The sequence below is a fragment of the Fukomys damarensis genome, unplaced genomic scaffold, assembly GCF_012274545.1.
Source record: "Fukomys damarensis isolate Sample0158 unplaced genomic scaffold, DMR_v1.0_HiC HiC_scaffold_13, whole genome shotgun sequence".
Classification (NCBI taxonomy): Eukaryota; Metazoa; Chordata; class Mammalia; order Rodentia; family Bathyergidae; genus Fukomys; species Fukomys damarensis.
The window spans coordinates 23,525,196-23,546,704 of NW_022900925.1; the positions used below are offsets into that span (position 1 = coordinate 23,525,196).

A 21,509-nucleotide genomic window follows, 5' to 3' on the forward strand; every position below is an offset into this window, starting at 1 on the left:
TTTCTGAAGTTCTTCCCTCACCCTTCAACACCGGCTGCTTCCCTGAGTCTCTGGTGATACAGCTCATTGAAGCCAAGACCTCAGGCATGCAAAGCAAGTGCTCTACCACTGAGTTACAGCCCCAGCCTCAGGGCATGACCACTCTTAATACCAAGCTCTTACCAATTTCCAAAGCCACAGTCCATCACAGCTTCTAAAAGGGCCATTTCTTCTTGAGCAGTCCAGCTGGGGTCAAGAACAGGAAAGTCTGAGGTCTAAGGAGAAAAAACACTTTTCTAAGAACAGAGATAGAAGTGGAAACCAGAAATCCTAGCTGTAGTACTACAGTTAAATGACTTCATTCTCTTGATGTTAAGAAGTACCTAAAATTATATTCTTATTAGCTGTTCACTTCTCCCATTCCAATTTTCACCATTAGCTACATAGGTCTCCAATAAATACTATCCTCCATAAATGCTATGCAACATATGCAGAAATACATAAACTTAATAAAACATGTTGTTTACATGATTAACTGAAAAGGTTGAGGATTAACCAAGTAGCATGAGTTTTCTAGTGCACAGTTCACAAAAAAAATTTTTTTTGAGATAGGGTCTTGTGAAGTTGCTCAGGTTAGTCTTGAACTCAAAATCTTCCTGCGTCAACCTCCTGAGTAGCTGTGACTATAAGTGCATGATAATGTTCCTAACTAGTCTTTAACTACTACTTCCCACTAAAAGGAACGAGTGCTCCTTAAATAATAGGCAGATGCCAGGCCTGGGTCACGAAATGAACAAGACTAGATTGAACGCTTTGTCACACTGCAAAGCAAATAAGCTCTCAATGTCAACATAAGCAATGTCAAAAGGATTCATAAGCCAACTTGTACAAGGTCTTGCTAACCAAAAATAGAATATTTAGAGCACCAATAGGATAACTCCAAAGGAATAAAACACAGCCCATATATATATATTTTTTTTGTTCCAAGGATCAAACTCAGGACCTTTGTCACTGAGCTAAATCTTGACCTACCAATATTTTAAATATCTGGAGGATGCTAGGAACAACTTTTAAAATTAGTGAGTAAAACAAAATAATTAGCATTTATCCTATCTAGTTCAGGATAATGACACAAATAACGGTAAGTATCCCCATACTAGGGATTGGACCCAGGGCCCCCCACTTGGTAGGCAAGTGCTCTAGAGCTGCATTACATCCCAGTCCTTCGTATTTTTATTTTGAGACAAGGTCTCATGAAGTTACCCAGGCTGGCCTTGAACTTGTGATCTTCCTGCCTCAGTAGTAGTAGTAGTAGTAGTAGTAGTAGTAGTAGTAGTCAGAATTATACACATGCGCCACCAAGACCGGCTCTTTATAAAGTATTCTAATACATAAACTAAAAGATTGCTATTTTGCCATCCCTGATAAGTGAACAGATACAGACAATGATAATAAATGAATCTGATGTAGCAGTGAACATTACTATCAATTTATAGGAAACACAGAAGACAGAAAAAGTAAGTTACTCAGTAAAATCCAGATTGTATTAATATCTATAAAACACACAACCAAGATTTCTTTGTTTTGTTTTGCTTTGGGTTTTTGAGATACAGTCTTGCTATAGAGTTCAGGCCAACCTTGAAACTGCTCAGTAGCCCAGACTGGCCTTGAATCATGATGCTTCTCAGTTTCCTGAGTGCTGGAATTATATGCATGTGCTACCACACCCAGCTAACAACCCAGTTTCTAAAAATCGAAGTTCAGAAAAAGATTCCAGATTGCTCAGTACATGACACCTGGAAGGTGGAACACTCAGAAAAGACATGGAAGTGCCATGCCCCTTCCTGTATAGTTTACTCAATGTATCTCTTACTTTTGGCGGGCCATCTTTTAACATTTCCAATGTTAAGTCATGTTGACAACATGTACCTTAGATATAATACTATGAGAAAGCACTTCACCTCTATAGTCCTCCTAAATACCCATAACACAAACCTAATCATGATGAAACAGCAGATAAATTTCTAAGCGTTCCACAAAATACTCATTGACTTTTCAAGGTCATGAGTAACAATAAAAACCCGAAAAAACTGACACACACAGAACAAATCCAAGGAAACATGGTAACTAAATTCAATGCTGGATCCTGAACTACAATTTCCATTTAATTTTGACATATGTATACTATAATATAATGTGCTAACATTTGAGGAAGCAGAATGAATGACAGAATCTTCTGCATTATGCTTGCAACTTCCTTGTAAATATTATTGCAAAATTAAAAAAAAATTAAAAACAAATCAAGAAAAAGACAAAGGAATGAGAAAAAGGACCCACAAAGAACAGAAGCATATAAGAGGCAACCACTTGAAAAAACAAAATTTATGGACTTTATGTTTATCTCAATTATTTCAATTAAAACAAAGTAGAAACTTTTTGTTCTTTAATGATGCCCAGGGGCTGGGGATTTAGCTCAGTAATGCCAAGCCTTCCTGGCAAGTGAAAAGTCAAGTTTGATCCCCCATACCAAAAAAAAGCAAGAAAGAAAATGATGCCCTGCAAGATCAACTAAAATAGTAAAAATGAGTGAGACTAACAATTCCAAATGTTTGCAAGCATTTGAAGCAATCAGAATTGTACTATAACAATGGAAGTATAAAATGACACAAATCACCTTGGAAAACCTTGTGATCATTTCTTTAAAAGTTAAACAATCAGCTGGCTTGAAAGTACACACCTGTAATCTCAGCTACTCCAGAGGCCAAGGCAAGAGGACTGCAAGTTAGAGGCCAACCTGGGCAATGTAGGGAGACCCTATATCAAAATTTAAAAAAGATTAAAAGGGCCGAGGATGTATCTTAGTGGTAGAATGCCCTCTGAGTTCAATCTCCAGTACCACAAAAAAGAAAAAAAAGGAGAATAAATGGTATATTCATGCAATGGACTATTACTTAATAATTAAAAGGAGAGATTATTAACATATACAACATTAATCTCAAAAAATGCTGAAACTAGAAATGAGTAAACACAGTATGATTTCATCTATAAGCAGTTCTAGCATATGTAAAACTAATCTTTAATAAAAATCAGAACAATAATTGCTTTAGAAGTGGCAAGAAGAAACGGTTTCTTTATTTTTTTTGGTTTTTTGAGACAGGGTCTCACCATGTAATTCAGACTGCTCTGGAACTCATTGTGTAGCCCAGGCTGGTATTGAACTCTCAGCAATCCTCCTCCCTCAGCCTCCCGAGTACTGGGATTACAGGTGTGCGCCATCATGCCCGGCTTAAGAGGGAATAGGGTTTCAAAGACAGACCTCATAAGTTTACTGGGAAAATGTGGAAATGACTGGAATAACATAGATTAATATTGGCTGGACCTGTGACTTTTACACAAAGGCTAAAGGCCCAGTGGCTTCTACTTTGTTTTGGTTCTTTGAGTTAGGGTCTTTCTATGTAGTTCAGGCTGGCCTTAAAATCACTATGTAGCCCAGGCTGGCCTTGAAGTCAAAGTGATCCTTCTGCCTCAGCCTCCTGAGAGCTGGGATTAAACGCATGCACCACAACAACTGGCTGGCTTCTACTTTTGTATTCCTAAACCACCAAGCAAAAAATCTAGTCTCCTTGTTGGAAGACAGCGTGGAAAGGCCACATGGAGAGGGAGTAACCCTAAGACTACCTGGAGAAAACCATTAAGACGTTTTAGTTAACTCCCAATCAATTTAAGCCATCGTAATGAGGTGCCAAAGATGTGTGAAAAAAGCCTTCACTTCCACAATTTTACTACTTCAGGTGGAGTTGAGGACCACCCTCAATGTGCTTGAAATCCTTAGTCACAAAAACTACGGGATATAATAAAATAGTTGTCACTTTCATGTTTTGATCTTATGTAGCATTGAACAGCCACATAGCATTCTCTTTACCACATTTAAAAATTTCCATAATAAAATTTAAAAATAAGTGACAAAAGAAGTCTTCAAATTACATTTTGAAATTGCTATCTTTTGTGAGCCCCTCCAAATCTCTTGTAGTAGTACAATTATATGACTACTAAGTAACTTTTTTTTGGTACAAGGGATCAAACTTGGGTTGTGAGGCAGGTGGCAGAAGCCACACATTTTGATCCAAGCACATACTATGAATATGCCTACTCCCCGTGAGGTATTGTGAGATCCAAGATAGAAATTTCAGAGTCCATTTTTCTATTAAATTTATAGTAATCACTCTCAATCTGGCAAGTACCATAAGTACATGGAAATATTACAACTCAAATGTTAGTTGAAGTGTTTGCTATTTCTTAAACTGTATTGTAGAATATTAACTACCCTTTTCCTACTTCACTGTGAAACAAAAACTTTCTATACTATGGAGGAGGGGGAGGCATAAAGCAGTTTTTCTTGAATTTGAATCAATGTTACTCAACTCCTGGACCCAACCTGGGCCTAATGAACCAGAATCTTTAACAGCAATGCCCAGAAATTTAACAATTCTAAGAAGCTCATCTGTTATTTTTAGGCACTAAGAACTGAGGTATAAAGGGTGTGCCTTCACTTGTTCAGGTTCTAAGTATTACAATTCAAAAATAGGTCTACAGAACTCAGAAATCTTGATTAATGCACCACCCACCATAGCATGAGTAACTTCCAAAAATATAGCACTGTGAGATGACAAAAGTACTGAAAACCATGTAATGGTATCTGAGGCTTCATATGTTTAAAAAAAAAAAAAAGTCAAGTTTTCAGTGGCTTCACATGTAGAAAGGCAAAATTTGGTCATTCTTCCCACAGAACAAAAGTTACTGGAGTACGTAAGATTGGCCAAAAAAGGGAAGAGCACTAGTAACTTTGAAAAGCTCCCCAAAGGACAGGACAGAACTCTGAAATGTGTTTATATGGGTATTAAATATGTGAGAAAAGGATGATGCAACTAAGTGGACTTGAAGTGGAACTTAGTCAGTGTTTTCAGCATTATGCAGAAGATGATGTGCCCAGAATAGTTAAAGAAAGCTTATGGTCAGCTTCCCAATTTGGATGAGCACGATTGTTAACTTGCCCAAGCTATACTGAATTATCCCTTAAGAAATCATTTTACTGTTTTAAATAAGTTTGGGGATTAGAGATATAGCTCAGCAGTAGCAGGCCATGCCCAGCACCACAAGATTAAAAAGAAAAAGAAAAATTATATTCTACCTCTAGGAATTCTCTTTTGTTTTGAGACAGGGTCTTGCTATGTAGTTCATGCTGAACTTGAACTCTTTATGTAGTCCAGGCTGGCCTTGAACTCGCAGCAATCCTAATCCTAAGAGATACCCAGAATCTCTTTCCAAACTTTTTAATTTTTATTAGTACATGTTTACAGTACATAATGATTACATTCATAGTAAGGAGTTGGTAACTTTCTAAATTTTTAAGAAACAAGTAAAACTGCTGGGCATGGTGGCGCATGCCTATAATCCCAGCACTTGGGAGGCTAAGGCAGGAGGATAGCTGTGACTTCAAGACCAGCCTGGGCTACAAAGTGAGTTCCAGATCAGTCTCAAATATATAGTGAGACCCTGTCTCAAAAAAACATAACAAAACAAAAAAAGAAAAACAAAAAGAAACAAGTAAAACCTCATAAATAATTAAAACAAGAAAGAGGGGGAGAGGGAGACTGAAGTAAATATAAGGTGATTTCTAAAGATATTCTCCCTCTGCTCCCAAAATTACTGTGCACTAATTATTCAAACACTAACTAGGTACTGCTTTGAAGGAACACTACAGATAATTCCAATCGTAGGGAGATTATATCCTGGGTTATTCAGGTGAGCCCACTGCAGTCAAGTAGAACAGAAAGGCAGAAATCAGCGACTCAGTTCAGAAAAGAGAAGGCAGAAATCAGAAAGATTCCCTCAGAAGAAATAAGATAGGAGATCAGAGAAGTTCGAATCATTTTATGAACAACCCTTGAGGACTCCCAGTTTTGAAGATGACAAAAGGAGGCCAGGAGCTAGGGAATGCTGGCAGCCTCCAGATACTGAGAACAAGTCCTGGCCAACAGCAAACAAGCAAACAGTGGCATAATTCCTATAACCTCAAGGCAATAAATTCGGCCAACAACCTGAATGAGCCCAGAAGTGTTCTTTCCCAAAGGATCCAGGTTTTAAGAAAGCTCAGGCCAACTGACATCTTGATTTCAGCCTTTTGGGACTCTAGCAATTGTTTTTTTTTTTTTTTTTTTTTTTTTTTTTTTTTTGGTATTGTGGATTGAACGCAGGTCCTTGCACTTGCGAGGCAGGCGGTGGAACCACTGAGCTGAATCCCCAGCCCAGCAATGGTCTTCTGATCTACAAAACTGAGGTAATAATTTTTTGTTGTCCTAAGCCACTTAATTTTTGGTAATTTGTTACAGCAACTACAGAAAACTAATACAGTCCCAATAATTAACCTACAGTGTGAAATTATTACCATCAAGTCAGACAACATTCATTCTTGCAAGAAAATAAAGGAGACCAAATGTCAAAAACTGCTTAGTGAGCCAGGGATGCAGCTCAGCAGTGCAGTGCCTGCCTGACAACTGTAAGGTCCTAAGGTTTGATTTCTGGCAAAAAAGAAAAAAAAATTTAAAGCTTCTTGGTGAACTAGATTTATTTATATAATTAATAGTTCTAAAAGCTGATAAAACTAGACTTAATACACACTTAGACTTATTAAACCATTCTTCCTGCTAGGGCATGGAGGGTCCTACATTAAAGATGGCAATAAAAAATAACTAAATTACAGCCAGTTCTTTTTTTTTTTTTCCTTCTTTTTTCCTTCTTGAAGTGCTGGGGACTGAACCTAGGACTCTGTAAATGATCTACCATTAAGCTACATCCCCAGCCCTATGCCCAATTCTTATACTAGCCTATAAACCAGTTTGCCTCTTTAAAGTTATTTTTATGCAAAGTATTAACTCAACTGCTCTGTATTCATATAATTTAACTCTCACAGGACAACTCATTTCCCCAAGGCAAGGGGATGGAGTACTAGACATGATCTTCACCCGCGACAACATGAACCATGTAAAAATACTAGGTGTGTTGTCATATATCTGTAATTTCAGCACTCTGGGAGGATCTTAAATTCAAGCCTGGCCTAGGCAACTTAGCAGGACGCTGTTTCAAAAAGAAAGATGAGAGAGGGCTAGGGATGTAACTCAATGGTGCCACCACCTGCCTCCCAAGCGCAAGGTCCTGAGTTCGATTTCCGGTACCCCCCCACCAAAAAAAAGAGGGAACGTACTGTAGCTCAGTGTAAAGGCCCTGAGTTTAATACAGGGCACGGAGGGGGAACTATTTTTTAAATAATTTAATCCCCAACACCACAAGAACAAAGTGTTTTGTACTTAAAAGAACTTAGTAGGTTCACAAAACTCTAACAAACTTACTGGATGATGATTATCAAATTCAGGAGAGAAAAAAAAGAAAAAGATACTTGTGATAAAGAATACTAATTCCCATTCAGCACTTGAAAAATAAATGGAAATTCATTTCCATTTCATCATTACCATTATTTCGTAAGTATGATCACTTTGATGTTTCTTGTACTCAAATCCTCGAGTAAAACACTGCAAAGAGAGAAAAACTGAGTTACTAAAAGCTACTTTTAAAAATGCTTATTTAGCTACTGTGGCTTTCCTCACAATAGCCCACCCTATGTCCTGCTAGGTGTATTTTTATCTTGCTTTTTCCTCTTTTCCTCCCTCCAAGCTCACTCTGCAGAGCCAGTTTCTCTCTCACCTTTCACCTTTGCTTTTTCAAATAAACTTTTATATTGTTTAAAAAAAAATGCTTAAAGGCTAGGAGATGGTTTAGAGGTGCTCTAATCTTGTGACATTATTTAAGGATTAATCTTGTCTGTAGCTGCAACAGGATGGTGTATCTGTGATCACAGCTTATCAGGGTCCTCAAAGAGAAAACTCGTTGCCTGTAGGGGGATACTTTTTCCTGGGACAACTCCTCCCTCCATAATAGCATGAGCCTTGGAAATCAGACTGCCCAAATTTGAATCCTGGTTCCATACTTACCATATTTCAGCAATTCTAAGACAAATACTTTTCCATATTTTAAAACTCTAAAATCAGAATTCATCTTATAATTAAAAGTATATCAAAAATTTCACCAGCAAGTTCTACATTTTAGTATTTCTCAAACTGGGATGTTATTTATGATCAATACACCGTCTAGGGTATGATAAACTTGGTATTTGCTGTATGACTTAACTGTTCTTTGTGTGAGTTTCATCTATAAAATGAGGATATTTATTTACTTCGAGGGATAATAGTGGTAACTTAAGGGTTAATCCATGTAAAGTACTCAAAATGAGTGCCAGGCACAAAGTACTTACAGTTGTATTATTACTAATATCATAATCCACAAAATAAGTGTGTCCCTTTGTCACCTATATTGAGATCACTCTTCAATAAACAATAAAACAATAAATAGTATCATCAAGTGCAATAATCCTCCAATTCAGATTTCAAAAATCCCAATACTTTAAATTTACTTGGAAAAAAAATGTTAAGCATGAGGCTGATACACCTTGTGTAACAGTCATCAGTCTCAGCCACCTGCTATTCCTCAACTTTTCACTGGTAAATGCATAAGACAAGACTGACCGGAAGGAACGGATTTAATAAGGCATTTTCCTCCTAAGCAATCTGTAGTAATCTCTGAATTACTATACCCATAAAACTAGGCTAAGAGAGGCAAGCCTCTCTTTCGTGAGTTACCTGCAAGCAGAGAAAAAAAGGAGGTGGCCCACATTCAGCACACTTAATATAAGGTTCCATGAGGTAGGAGGAGCAGCCTCTACAAGGTGGCTTATCAGAGGGATCATCTAAAATAAAGAGAAAACAAACACACCAGTTTTAAAACATCTTATGACTAGCGAAAGTGCAAAAGGGGAAAATCTGCAGATGACTACATAGATGAGTAAACTATGTTGGAAAAATACACGGAAACAACATGAGCTCATTCCAAATAAACACAAAAATGTTCCTTTTTCAGGGCAGCTTTGTTCCTTCCCACAACAAACCTATTACTTCAAACAGCAATTAGGCAGAAAAGCATTTTAGGCAATCACTGTACGGTTCTTTCAACTTTTCCATAAGCTTGGGATTTTTCATAATAAAAAGTTGGGCATGGGGAATTCCTTCAAACTATCTTGGGACTTAAATTTCACATGTGAGTTGGAATTTAAACCCAGAAAAAGCTCCCTTTCTCCTGTGGTAGCAACACAACACAGCTGATCTTCCTCCAAGTCTAATGGCAGCAGTATACTTCCAAGAAATTAAGGTAAGGAGTGTATTTTCTTTCTTTATTTGGTACTGGGGATTGAACACAAGGACATTCTACTACTGAGCTATATTCTTAGCCTTTTTTATTCTTTTAGACCGGGTACTGCTAAATTGCCTGGGATGGTCTCAGACTCGTGATCCTTCTACTTTCTGAGCAGCTGCGATTACAAGAGCCCACCAGCACACACAGCCAAACTCTTTGGTTCTTTAATAACAACAAAAAGCCAGGCATAGTGTCACACACCTATAATCCCAGCATTCAGGAGTCAATTCAAGGCCAGCCTGGGCTACAAAGTGAAATTCTATCTCAAAAAAACAAAACAAGGGCCAGTGATTTAGCTCAGTGGCACCGTGCCTGTGTGCAAAGATCCAAGTTCAATTTCTGGTACCAAAACAAAGAGCGAGCTAGGTGTGGCGGTACACCTCTGTAATCCCAGCACTCAGGACACTAAGGCAGAAGAAACCCTACAAATTTGAGGCCAGCCTGGGGTACATAAGAGTTCAAGGCCAGGCTGGATTAGTGAGATCTTGTCTCAAAATAAATAAATAATTAATCAATTAGTTAATTAAAGAATGTCATAAAATGTAGGTATGTTCCTGGTTACCCCAAAATCAGTTCTCAATTTTTGGGGGGCAGGGTGTTAGTGATTGAACTCGGGACCTTGAGCTTGTGAAGCAGGCACAGTGCCATTGAGCTAAATCCCTGGCCCTTGTTTTTTGTTTTTTTCGTGGTACTGGGGATTAAATCTAGGGCTTTCATACCAAACTATATCTCCAGCCCCTCCCACCTTCCCTTCCCTCCTCCCTTTCTCTTTTTGTTTTTTCCATTTATTTATAATTTGAGACAGTATCTCACTAAGTCACTAAATTAGCCAGGCTGGAGCTCAAACTTCTGATTTTCCTGCCTCAGCCTCCCAGAATACTGGGATTACAGACATCAGACACCACATCTGACTCCAAAACAGTCCTCTGTGATCGACCACAGTATTCTAGGAAAACAAAGTCTTTGAAGGTAGATGACGGGATTTATTTGTTTAATCGGAGGCAGTATTTCTCATATTCTATACATTAGTAGCATTGCCTTCACTGAAGTCCAAGAGATGTTTTTGAAACCACCTTTGTCTCCTAAGTGATAGTTCTCTTTTTTTTTTTTTTTTGTGGTACCAGGGATCAAACTTAGGATCTTGCTCTTGCAAGGCAGCACAATGCCACAGAGCTAAATTCCTGGCCTTCTCCATTTGTTCTTCAGTGATGACATGCAGGGAGTGGCGGTGCATGCCTATAATCCCAGCACTCAGGAGACTGAGGCAGGAAGATGGCCTCAAATGTGAGGCCAGCCTGAACTGCATAGCAAGACCCTGTCTCAAAAAAAGACATGGAAGAAAATGTCAGAATAAAAAAATGTACTGCTAGCAGTAGTTTCAAATTACTTAAATGGAATAGTAATTGCTCCACTTCTATTTTCAATTTTATCACAAAAAAAAAAACCCCAAAACTGTACTAAGTACTAGATGCCAATTTTTATCAAATTACCCTCTCTCTCTCTCTCTCTTTTTTCTTGTACTGGGGTCAACTGTTTGGTTTTTTAAAGAGACAGAGTCTCATTATATTGCTCAGGCTGGTCCTTAATTCTTGGCTTCAAGCGATGCTCATGCCTTAGCCTCCTGAATAGTGGGATTACAGATATTTACCACTGCATCCAGCTCTGTTCTTTTAATATTTAAATTTGCTTCTCTTTCCTTGAACTTTCTTTAAAAAAAAAAAATGTACCAGCCACTAACAAAAGTAGTTTTTAAACCCTATGTCAAAAGAAGTAATTACTGCCAGGCACAGTGGTACACACCTGTAATCCCAGCACTAGAAGCTAAGAAAAATGACTTCAAGGCCAGTCTGAACTACACAGTGAGACCCTGACTTAAAAAAACAGAAAAAAAAATAAAACAAATTAAGAAAAAGCACTTACTTTGTAATCCAATTTATAGTTCTTAAAGTTTAGACCTGAAAAGTATGTCCTCCATTATTAAAATTTTGAAAAATACTTATTCAACCATTTGTTCTAGTTATGTCTATGTATTTAACAAAAGTAGAATACTATACATTGTTTTATAGCTTTTTTTTTCACTTGACAATATACTGTGGGCATCTTTTCATGGCAGTATACATTTATCTTCATTGTCATTCTTATATCTTTTTCAGTACTGGGAAATGAACTCTGGATTTTATGCGTGCTAAGCAAACACCCTACCACTGAGCTATGTCCTGAGCTCCTTCCTTGACCTTTTTAAGGTATGAGTAATATTTCTTTGTAGCAATTATCTAACTTAATGGCTCTCCACTACTTCCTAGGAAGACAGACATTGTGGAAATCTAAGGAGGTGCTTTTTTGTTGCCACAATGATTAGGAATTTTTTTTTTCTACTGGCATTTTTGTAACCAGAGAGTAGGGGTTCTAGGTTTTCTACAATGGCCAGGACAGTCCTAAACAACCAAATACTAGCTTATATCCTGTGTAACTTTCAGACATGCCACCAGGCTTTCAAGTAGATGAAAAACTTCACATGACCCAGAACCTAATTCCATATTACATATACAGGAAAAAGTCTATCTATCTATATATGTGCCTTTCACACACGTCTTTCTTGCTGGAGATCAAGGACCTTGTGCATCAGAGGCACACATTCTACCACTGAACTATATATCCCCGCCCACAAAGCAAAGTATTTTTGTTTGTTTTTTGAGACAGGGTCTTACTATGTAGTTGAGACTGACCTGAACTCACTATGTAGCCCAGGCTGGTCTCACAGCGATCCTCCTGCCTCAGCCTCCCTAGTGCTGGAATTACAGATGTGTGCCACCAAGCCCGGCTAAAGCAAAGTATTTTTGACATTATACATTATATATTTCTAGTAAGGCAACTACATGTGATCCTAGAAGTGACTGTGTTTGAACTGATTGCTCACTCACTTGCTTTCTTTTCTTTCCTTCCATCTTTCTTTCTTTAGTACTGAAGACTGAATCCATAGTTTTCACAATGAACCCTAATGAACTATCCCCATTCTGAGACAGGTGCTGCCGAAATTGCGAACATTGGGCTCAAATTTGTGATACTCTGCCTCAGCCTCCCAGAGTGCTGAGACTACAGGCATATGCCACCACACCTAGAATGAGACTGTGTTTTGTTCAGAATTTTACCAGGAATTACTCAGGGTTGAGATATTTCTTAGTCACTGATACAATACACTTGAATCATTTTATATTGGTAGTTGTAAGATGTTCTGTGATTTAGTGACTCAATATATGAATACAAGCACCTGACTACTGGACATTATGCCTTCTATTGTAATCCTGTCTAAACACACCAAGATACTTATAAATTGCATTAATTCATTAAGAATAAGTAAATTATTTATCTCATAGTTAGGCCATTATTTTTTAAAACGTGTGTGTGTGTGTATATTTTTTTGGGGGGGTACCGGGGATTGAACTCGGGCCTTTGTGCTTGCTAGGCAGACGGCAGAACCACTAGAGTCAGAACCATTGGAGTCAAATCCCCAGCCCAACATGTGTTTTTATTATCTTATTTACTTCATTTCCAGTTAATAAAGAAACTTCTAAAATATATATATTTTTTTTTGAGGGGGGGCACCAGAGATAGAACTCTGGACCTTGTGCTTGTGAGGCAGCTTCTAAAATATTATTTAATATTTAACTGTTACTCTAACCAGTTATCCATGGGTAGGCATTTACATTATTTATGAAATTTTCAGTTTTATTATAAAGATTCCTGGGGCTGGGGATTTAGCTCAGTGGTTCTGCCACCTTCCTCACAAGCACAAGGGCCTGAGTTCAATCCCCAGTACCAAAAGAAAAAAAAAAAAAGATTGCTGAAGCCATACATGCCTGTAATTCTAGCACTCTGGGAGACTGAAGCACAGGATCTCAAATTTAAGTCCAGCCTATGCCACTTAGCAAGAACCTGTCTCAAAAGAGGTAGGGATATAGTTCAGTAAAAAAGCCCTGGGTTCAGTCCCCAGTACCAAAAAAAAAATCTTGTATGTACAACATTTAATACTTGTTTCTCAGGATATGTACTTTCTTGTAACTAGAATCATGGAGTGTACAGACTTGTGGAGTGTCGTTGAAATGTGAGTGTTGTTGAAATGTTTGATATATATAGTCAGATATCCTTTTTAAAGTCAAAAGGGATTCCAGAATTTTTCTACAGTCTAGAATTGTAGAAAGACTTTTTTAAAACCATCATTCAAAATCAAAGGCAATATAAAATTAGTAAGTTTACTATATTAACAAAAGCAAAAACCTTTTTTTTTTTACAAAAACTATAAACAGTACAAAAGCTACTCAGTGGAAGAAAATATTTGAAAATATATGACAGATATAGGGTTGAAATTCCTAATATGCAAAGAACTTGCCTAGCATGCCCAAGACCCTGGGTTAGCACTGGGAGGGGAAAAAAAGTTAGGCATGGTTGGCACTTCTGTAATCTCAGAGGCAGGACTTCTTGAAGGGAAGAGTTAAGACACCAACCTGGAAAACACAGCAGACCCACATCTCAAAAAAAGGAGGGGAGAGGAATAAAAATGACCTTAAATATGCACATGAAAAAATTGTTCTGGCCAGGCATGGTGGCACACACCTGTAACTCCAGCACTTAGGAGGCTGAGGCACAAGGATCACCGCCAAATTTGAGGCCAGCCTGGGCTACACAGTGAGTTCAGGATCAGCCTGAACTATAAAGCGAGACCCTGTCTCCAAGAAAAAGAAAAAGAGGGCCAGGGATTTAGCTCAGTAGTTCTGCTGCCTGTGTTCTGCTGCCTGCCTTGCAAGGGCATGTTCCTGAGTTTGATCCCCGGTACCAAAAAAAAGGAAAAGAAAAAAGATTGTTCTGCTTTACCCATAAGAGAAATAAAAATTAAAACTCTGAGATAGAATCTCGCACTCATGAAATTAGCAAAAATTCCAAAGCTTGACAATATACTTTCTTAGCTGGGCTGTTGGAAAATGGGCACTCATATATTACTAATGGGAATGCAAAAAAGTTCAGCTCAATAGAGGTAATTTAGCAATATCTAAACAAAACTAAGCATTATCTTTTTTTTTTTTTGTACTGGGGATTGAACTCGGGACCTTGTGCTTGAGAGGCAGGCACCACAGAATTAAATCCCAGGCCCTGCATTATCTTTTGAGTCAGTAATCTGGCTTTTAGATATTTACTCTGAATATACATTTCCAATAACCAAAATACATCTTCCCAAGATTATGCTTTAAAACATTATTTGTAATTATAGATTACTACTCAGATGGCCAAGCATTGGATATTTTAATAAACTAATGGTATTACCAATAAATGGACCATTATACAACTATTAAAAAAAAAGACTGGAAGGGGTAACCCACTTTTTGGTTCCACTTCTGTCTCTGTTGTTTTATTTTGTTTTTGATACCAGGGATCAAACTCATGACCTCGTGCTTGCAAAGCAGGTGGCAGAACCACTGAGCTAAGTCTGCAGTCCTTCTGTCTGTTAGAAGCTATCTTTCTCTCAATAGTTATGCTACTCTTAAAAAAAAAAGAGAGAATAAGAGCTAGGGGTGTAGCTCAGTGGTAGAGCACTTGCCCAGCATGTGTTGAATCCTCAGCACTGCACACACAAAAAGAGAGGAAAATCTCTATAAATTAATGTAGTATTTCCAGTGGGGGGGGGAGCTCATACAGTACAAAAGAACATAAATAACTTACTATCATTCCTATAAGAAATTATGGGGGAAAAAAATACATCCTCTGTTCTTTGCAAACAGAAATAAAGGATAAACCAGAAAAATAAAGTTGGATAATTACAAGAGGTCAGAGAAAGTGACTAAAATATAATGGAAGAGATATAGGAGTTAAATGGTATTTCTCCAAATATTTTTTTTTTTTGGTACCAGGTATCCAACTCAGGACCTTGTGCTTGAGAGGCAGGCAGAGGCAGGCACCACTGGGCCAAATCCCTGGTCCTCTCTGAAAAGTTCATAAATAATGTAAATGGCTACCCATGGGTAACTGGTTAGAGTTAATTATGAGACCTAGTGATTTATCTTTAAATATTTTAGAAGCTGCCTCACAAGCACAAGGTCCTGAGTTTGATCCCTGGTACCAAAAAAAAATATATATATATATATATGTATGTATATGTATGTGTATGTCTCTTTACTAACTGGAAATGAAGTAAATAGATAATATATACACACATTTTAAAATATACTTTTGCTACCATTATAATAAAGATCTGATCAAACAAAAACAAAAGATGCTAAATTTTCCAGGACTCTAGGGGCCAGGGTGGGCAGATCATTTCAGTCTAGGAGTTTAAGATCAGGCCTGGACAACATATCAACATAAGTGTGGTGACTTATACTTTTTTGTTTGATTCGTTTTTTTTGTTTTTTGAAACAGGGTCTCACTACGTAGTTCAGACCGGCCATGAGTCCACTATGCATGTCTTAGGCTAGCCTTCTTCCTCAGCCTCCCAAGTGCTGGGATTATAGGCATGTGCTACAATACCCAGCAGCTGAGGCCTTTTTAAACAACTGTCTCCCTCTACAGTGTTTTAATACCATGGATATGTCATAAATCTGTTTGTCGAATTAAGATATTGTTGTTCCTCAAGAATAAGATTTTTCAGGAAGGTTGAGGCAGGATGATTGCTGTAAGTTCCAGGAAAGCCTGAATTCCATAGCAAGACCCTGTCTCAAACAAAACAAAAAAATAAGACCTTTGCTGGGTTTGCTCACATTGGTAATCTTAGCACTCAGGAGACTGAGGCATAAGGGTCACAAGAGTTCAAGGCCAGCCTAGACTACACAGCGAGTTCAAAGCCAGCCTGGACTACATAGCCGGACTCTGTCTCAAAAACAAAACAAAACAAAAAAACAAGAGGGACAGGGATTTAGCTCAGTGATACTGCTGCCTGGCTCACAAACACAAGGTCCTGAGTACCTTTGATCCTTGGTACCAAAAAAAAAAAAAAGAGAGAGAGATAAAAGAGATGTTAAATGAAGGGATTCATTTTGATAAAACAGCATTTTTTTAAACTGAAATTTTATCCCATGGGTTGCTTATTATATGTGAGGGAAAAACCAGAAGTCATATAAAAGATATATGAATATTCCTTATATTCCTATTCTTACAAGTCTCTCTGCACATTTTTAAACATTTCTAATTAAATTCAACAATTTTTTTTGGGGGGGTACAGGGGATAGAATTTGGGACCTTCCACCTGGGAGGCAGGCAGCAGAACCACTGAGCTAAATCCCTGGCCCAACAATTGTTTTTTATATATACTTTTTTTGTGTGTGGTGATCCAGATCAAACCCAGAAACTTTCACATGCTAGATAAATGCTTTATCACTGAACTTCAAATCCAGCCCTAAGGGAGCAGAGATTTCAGTTTATGTGCTTAGCATGGAAACAATTTATTAGATTCGCCATATATAAAACAAAAGAGTTGAACTAAGCATCTGAAAGCTCCATTCTTTTTTAAATTTATATGAGGAATATGGTAAAAGAGTAAATTAGAGCTCCTTATGACACTACTGAAGAGCTGGATATGGTGGTGCAAACCTATAATCTCAGCACTCAGGGAGGCTGTGGCAAGAGGATGGAAAGTTTCAGTCCAGCCAGGGAAACTTAGTAAGGCCATCTCAAAATATAAAATAGAAAGGGCTGGAGATGTAGCTCAGTGTAAAGAGCCTGGGTTCAACCCTGAGTACCAAAGTGGAAGGAAAACACTGCTGAAGCAGCCAGGTATGGTGGCAAAAGCCTATAATTCCAGAATTTGGCTGGCCGAAGCAGGAGGATCAAAAAGGTCAAGGCCAGCTTGAGCTACACAGTAAGTTGGAGGCTAGACTGTCTCAAAAAACAGAAGAAAAAGAGATTGTTGAAGAAACAAAAACCCCAAAAGTACTCCATAGTTGTGACTACTTAAATTTATTTCACACATATAACTATACCATAATTCTTTGCATTACTATTTTTACTGTAGTTTACTCTTGGAACAGTGGTGCCACTTAAAAGGGGAAAACATGTTACTGGTTCTAAAGAGAAATCCCACTACCTTTTTAATTAAACAAAAATAATTTATTTTTAAAATATATTTTTATTTTTAATTGACACATAATTATACATATTTAAGAGGTACAGTGTGACATTTCCTTTTTTTCTGACATATCAATACATGTATACAATGTGTAATGATTAGATCAGGACAAGTGGTGGATCCATCACTTCAGAAATTTATTGTTTCTTTTGTGTTGGGAGCATCAAAATCCACCCTTCCTGCGACTTTGAAATATATAATTAATTCGTCAACTACAGTTATTCTACTATGCTATAAAATATTATCTGCCTATCTAACCCCACCAGTTAAGTTTAACTATTGGTTAATCCTACCGTACTTGATCCATTCAGCTTTGTTTTTTTCTAAGACTCAGGATAATATATTTGTGTTCTATGTACATATTATGCAGTCAATAACTAACTTTATTTTGACTTGAAACTCGTAATTCCTTTAAACTCAGATCCACAGGCCATTACTGCTTAACTTCAGAGGGCTTATTTTTCTTCCTTGACCAACTCATACTTCAGTTTGAGATTAATATTCACTTGAGACTTGTTCCCATTGTACTTACTGCTAAAGGAACCCAAACGGTCCATTCCCTAATTGCCAAAGGTTGCTGTTCTGACCTTCCTCAATGCACAGCTTCTTCAAGATCCAGAATTGCCCAACACGTACACCAATGCTGGAGGACTCCTAACGAACAAAAACACCGGTACATGGATCAGACAAATATCCAAAGGGACAAGATACGTGCTCGCTTGGACAGCACATATACAAAAGGACAAGATAAACAACATATTCAATTTTATCACGTTCTCACTTTGTACTGCTGAGAAAATTATTTTACCTCAATAAAATTATCTATTTGTAAAATGGGTATAACAGTATCTGACCTCTCAAAGTTGTGAGAATGAAAAGTCACAACCAAATATCAAAACCCATATAATGCAGCATGGCTCCTGGTCCACGGGCAGTCCTCTATATGCTACATACTTCTAATGAACAACTACCGTCTTTTTCTGCCTAGCATCATTTTTTTTGTAGTATCACTTTTATTCGTACTCTCTTTTCCTTGAATTAATTATCCCAATATTTCTTACTGTATTGGTGGGGCTGCCAATCACATACCAAACCCCTAACCTCACAGAAGCTATACCAGATTTTTTTTCTTACTGAAATCTGATTTTTTTTTTTTTTTTTTTTTTTTTGTACTAGGGATCAAACTCAGGACCTTATACTTGCGAAGTTTTTTTTTTTGAGACAGGGCCTTGCTATGTAGTTCACACTGGCCTTAAACTCACTATGCAGCCTAGGCTGAACTTGAAGTAATCCATCTGGCTCGGTTTCCAGAGTGCTGGAATTATAAGAGTGTACTACCAGGCCTAGCCCCAGAAATCCGGACTGTATTAAGACAAAAAGCACTTGGAGCTCAGTCATTTATCAGTCCTAGAATTTGGTCCATGAGCTCTGGCTGTTGAGATCCCTATGCCCTTGTGGCCAATTGTGTAATTCCTCTCTCATTTATCTTTTTCGGACCCAGGGATCCAACTCAGGACTCTGGTGCTTGTGAGGCAGGCAGAGAGCTACTGAGCTAAATCCCCAGCCCTCATTTATGTTTTCAATAAAATTTCAACCTGAAAACCAAGAAATCCTATCTATTACAACATATACTTGTTTATTCATTTACTCCCTTGTGGCCAATTGTGTAATTCCTCTCTCATTTATCTTTTTCGGACCCAGGGATCCAACTCAGGACTCTGGTGCTTGTGAGGCAGGCAGAGAGCTACTGCTCTAAATCCCCAGCCCTCATTTATGTTTTCAATAAAATTTCAACCTGAAAACCAAGAAATCCTATCTATTACAACATATACTTGTTTATTCATTTACTCTTTGAACAAATGTACAAAGTTTTGTTTTTGTTTTTTTTTTTTTTTTGGTTTTTTGAGACAGGGTCTTCTCTATGTAGTTGAGACTGACCTAGAACTCACTATGTAGCCAGGCTGGTCTCGAAATCACAGCAATCCTCCTGCCTCAGCCTCCTGAGTGTTGGGATTAAAGGCATGTGCCACCACACCTGGCTCAGAGTATCTTTTTTTGAAGGATAAAATATTTCCCACTAAGCCTTTCTTTGATAGGCCTGTAACTTCTACTGTATCCATACCTTTTTATATATTTTCTGAAATTTTTCACATTACACTTTGTGAAGACTACTTTTGAATGTATATTTTTCCCACTTTAAAAAGTATGAGAACCCATGGCTGGGCGTGGTGGCGCATGTAATCCCAGCACTCAGGAGGCAGAGGCAGGAGGATCGCTGTGAGTTCGAGACCAGCCTGAGCTACATAGTGAGTTCCAGGTCAGTCTCACTATGTAGTGAGACCCTGTCTCAAAAAACCAAAAAAAAAAAAAAAAAAAAAGTATGAGAACCTAGAAGGAACTTTAAAAACATATAAAATGAACTGGACAAATGTTAGAACTACCAAAGATTAATTCATCATAGTAAAATGACTTCTTTCACACTGGTATTTTTGCCTTGGAAAATAATCCATCAAATGTACACACACAAAAATGTACACAACACTCAAGATAATAATGCTGTCAATGAACTTTTCTTTTTGGGCACGGAATGAGTTTCCCTCCCTCCATATAGTCCTAGGAAAGGTTGGTTTGAAAAACAATGAAGTTAGCATGGGTGTATCATGCACTCACTGATAAAATACTGGCCAACATTTATTCAACTTGGAGTATCTCTATAAATCCTCCCAACCTTCTAAGGTAGGCTGACTTTTCAAAGAGAAAGAGACTCTGAAAGATAAACCCACTTAGCTGGTAGGGTGGCCTATGCCTGTAATCTCGGCATCCAGGATGAAGTAGAAAGTGTCCATAATGGAGCCCAACCCTTGCAATGTAGTGAGACCTTGTCTCAAAAAAATAAAAAGAGGCCTCAGTGCAAAGGCTCTAGATTCAATCCCCACTACCCCACACTCCAAAAATGAGAGAAAAGTGTATCTGCACAACATCTTATAGGTAGTGAACATCTGATAAACACTTCGTGTCTTTTTTAAAATTAATTTTGGCCCGGGTATTTAGCTCAGCGGTTCAGTGGCCTGCCTCGCAAGTGCAAGGACCCGAGTTTGATCCCCAGTACCAAAAAAAAAGAAACAAAACAAACAAAAAAAAATTAATTTTATTGGTAATTTTAAATATACATAATATTTATCATAGGGAATCTGTACCTGTACATGCTATATCTTTTTTTCCCATTCCCCTCCCCTCCCTTCAGTCCCTCTTCCCCACCTTATTTACAAAAGCTGTTTCCTTTTCCTACTATTCCCCCTTTTTTCTTTTCCTTCCTTCCTTTCTCCCTCCCCCTTCCCTAGTTCCCCTTCCCATTTAAACATTTTATTCCTATTTCACAATATCTATTATATATTTTGGTCCTATTTACCCTGTTTTAAACACCAGAGAACGATATTTACACGTGTTTGATTTATTTCACTTAAGAGTATGGTGATCCATTTACCTAGTAAGATCTCAAGTCTATCATTCTTTATGACAGTGTGGTATTCCATTGTATTAAAAAAAAAAAAACCCCAAATCTTCTTTATCATTCATTGGCTGATGGACATTCGTGCTGTTTCCAAGATTTAACTATTACCAACTGTGCCACTATAAACATGAGTGTGCATACATCACTCCACGTTTTAAGGGGCAATACTGCAATAAGTAGAACCTCTTTTTCCCTTCCTTTCCTCCTTTCTCCTCACAAAGACCATACTGTGACACTAACATCCATAAGAGGCTGGGTGCCAGATCCAAATTCGAAAGTTACTGGAAGGAGGAAGGCAAGTACTGCACCGTGAGGGACCGCGCGTGGTGCACAAGAAGTGCAGGCTTTGCAGCTTTGTAGCCAACGAAACCCCAATCCTTACTTCATGATTTTTTCTAAGTCCCAGCTCTAAAGCGGAGCCAAAACACCTCCGTGCAAGTTCAGTGTCGGTCAAAGGGTCCACACACAGCGGCACGCACCGGAGTCCCCGCGCTCCATCGCCTAGCGCGGAGAGGGGTGACAAGCAGGCTGGGAACCCGCGGGGCCGCC

General features: G+C 38.1%; 1 protein-coding gene across 4 annotated transcripts in view; it reads right to left on the bottom strand.

Moving 5' to 3' along the window:
• Tada2a (transcriptional adaptor 2A) overlaps positions 1-21,509 on the bottom strand; it is a 57,680-nt gene that overhangs the window by 35,730 nt on the left and 441 nt on the right. For 2 of the 4 annotated variants that reach the window (XM_010626799.3, XM_010626800.3), the window contains exons 2-5: positions 17,982-18,103; positions 8,730-8,836; positions 7,506-7,565; positions 163-254 (exon numbers count right to left, since the gene is read on the bottom strand). In XM_010626799.3, coding sequence (XP_010625101.1) covers positions 163-254; positions 7,506-7,565; positions 8,730-8,836; positions 17,982-18,006 — 284 coding nt within the window. In that variant the 5' untranslated portion in view covers positions 18,007-18,103. The remainder of the gene's footprint in view (positions 1-162; positions 255-7,505; positions 7,566-8,729; positions 8,837-17,981; positions 18,104-21,509) is intronic. The other 2 variants (XM_033762916.1, XM_010626801.3) reach the window with 2 other exon arrangements.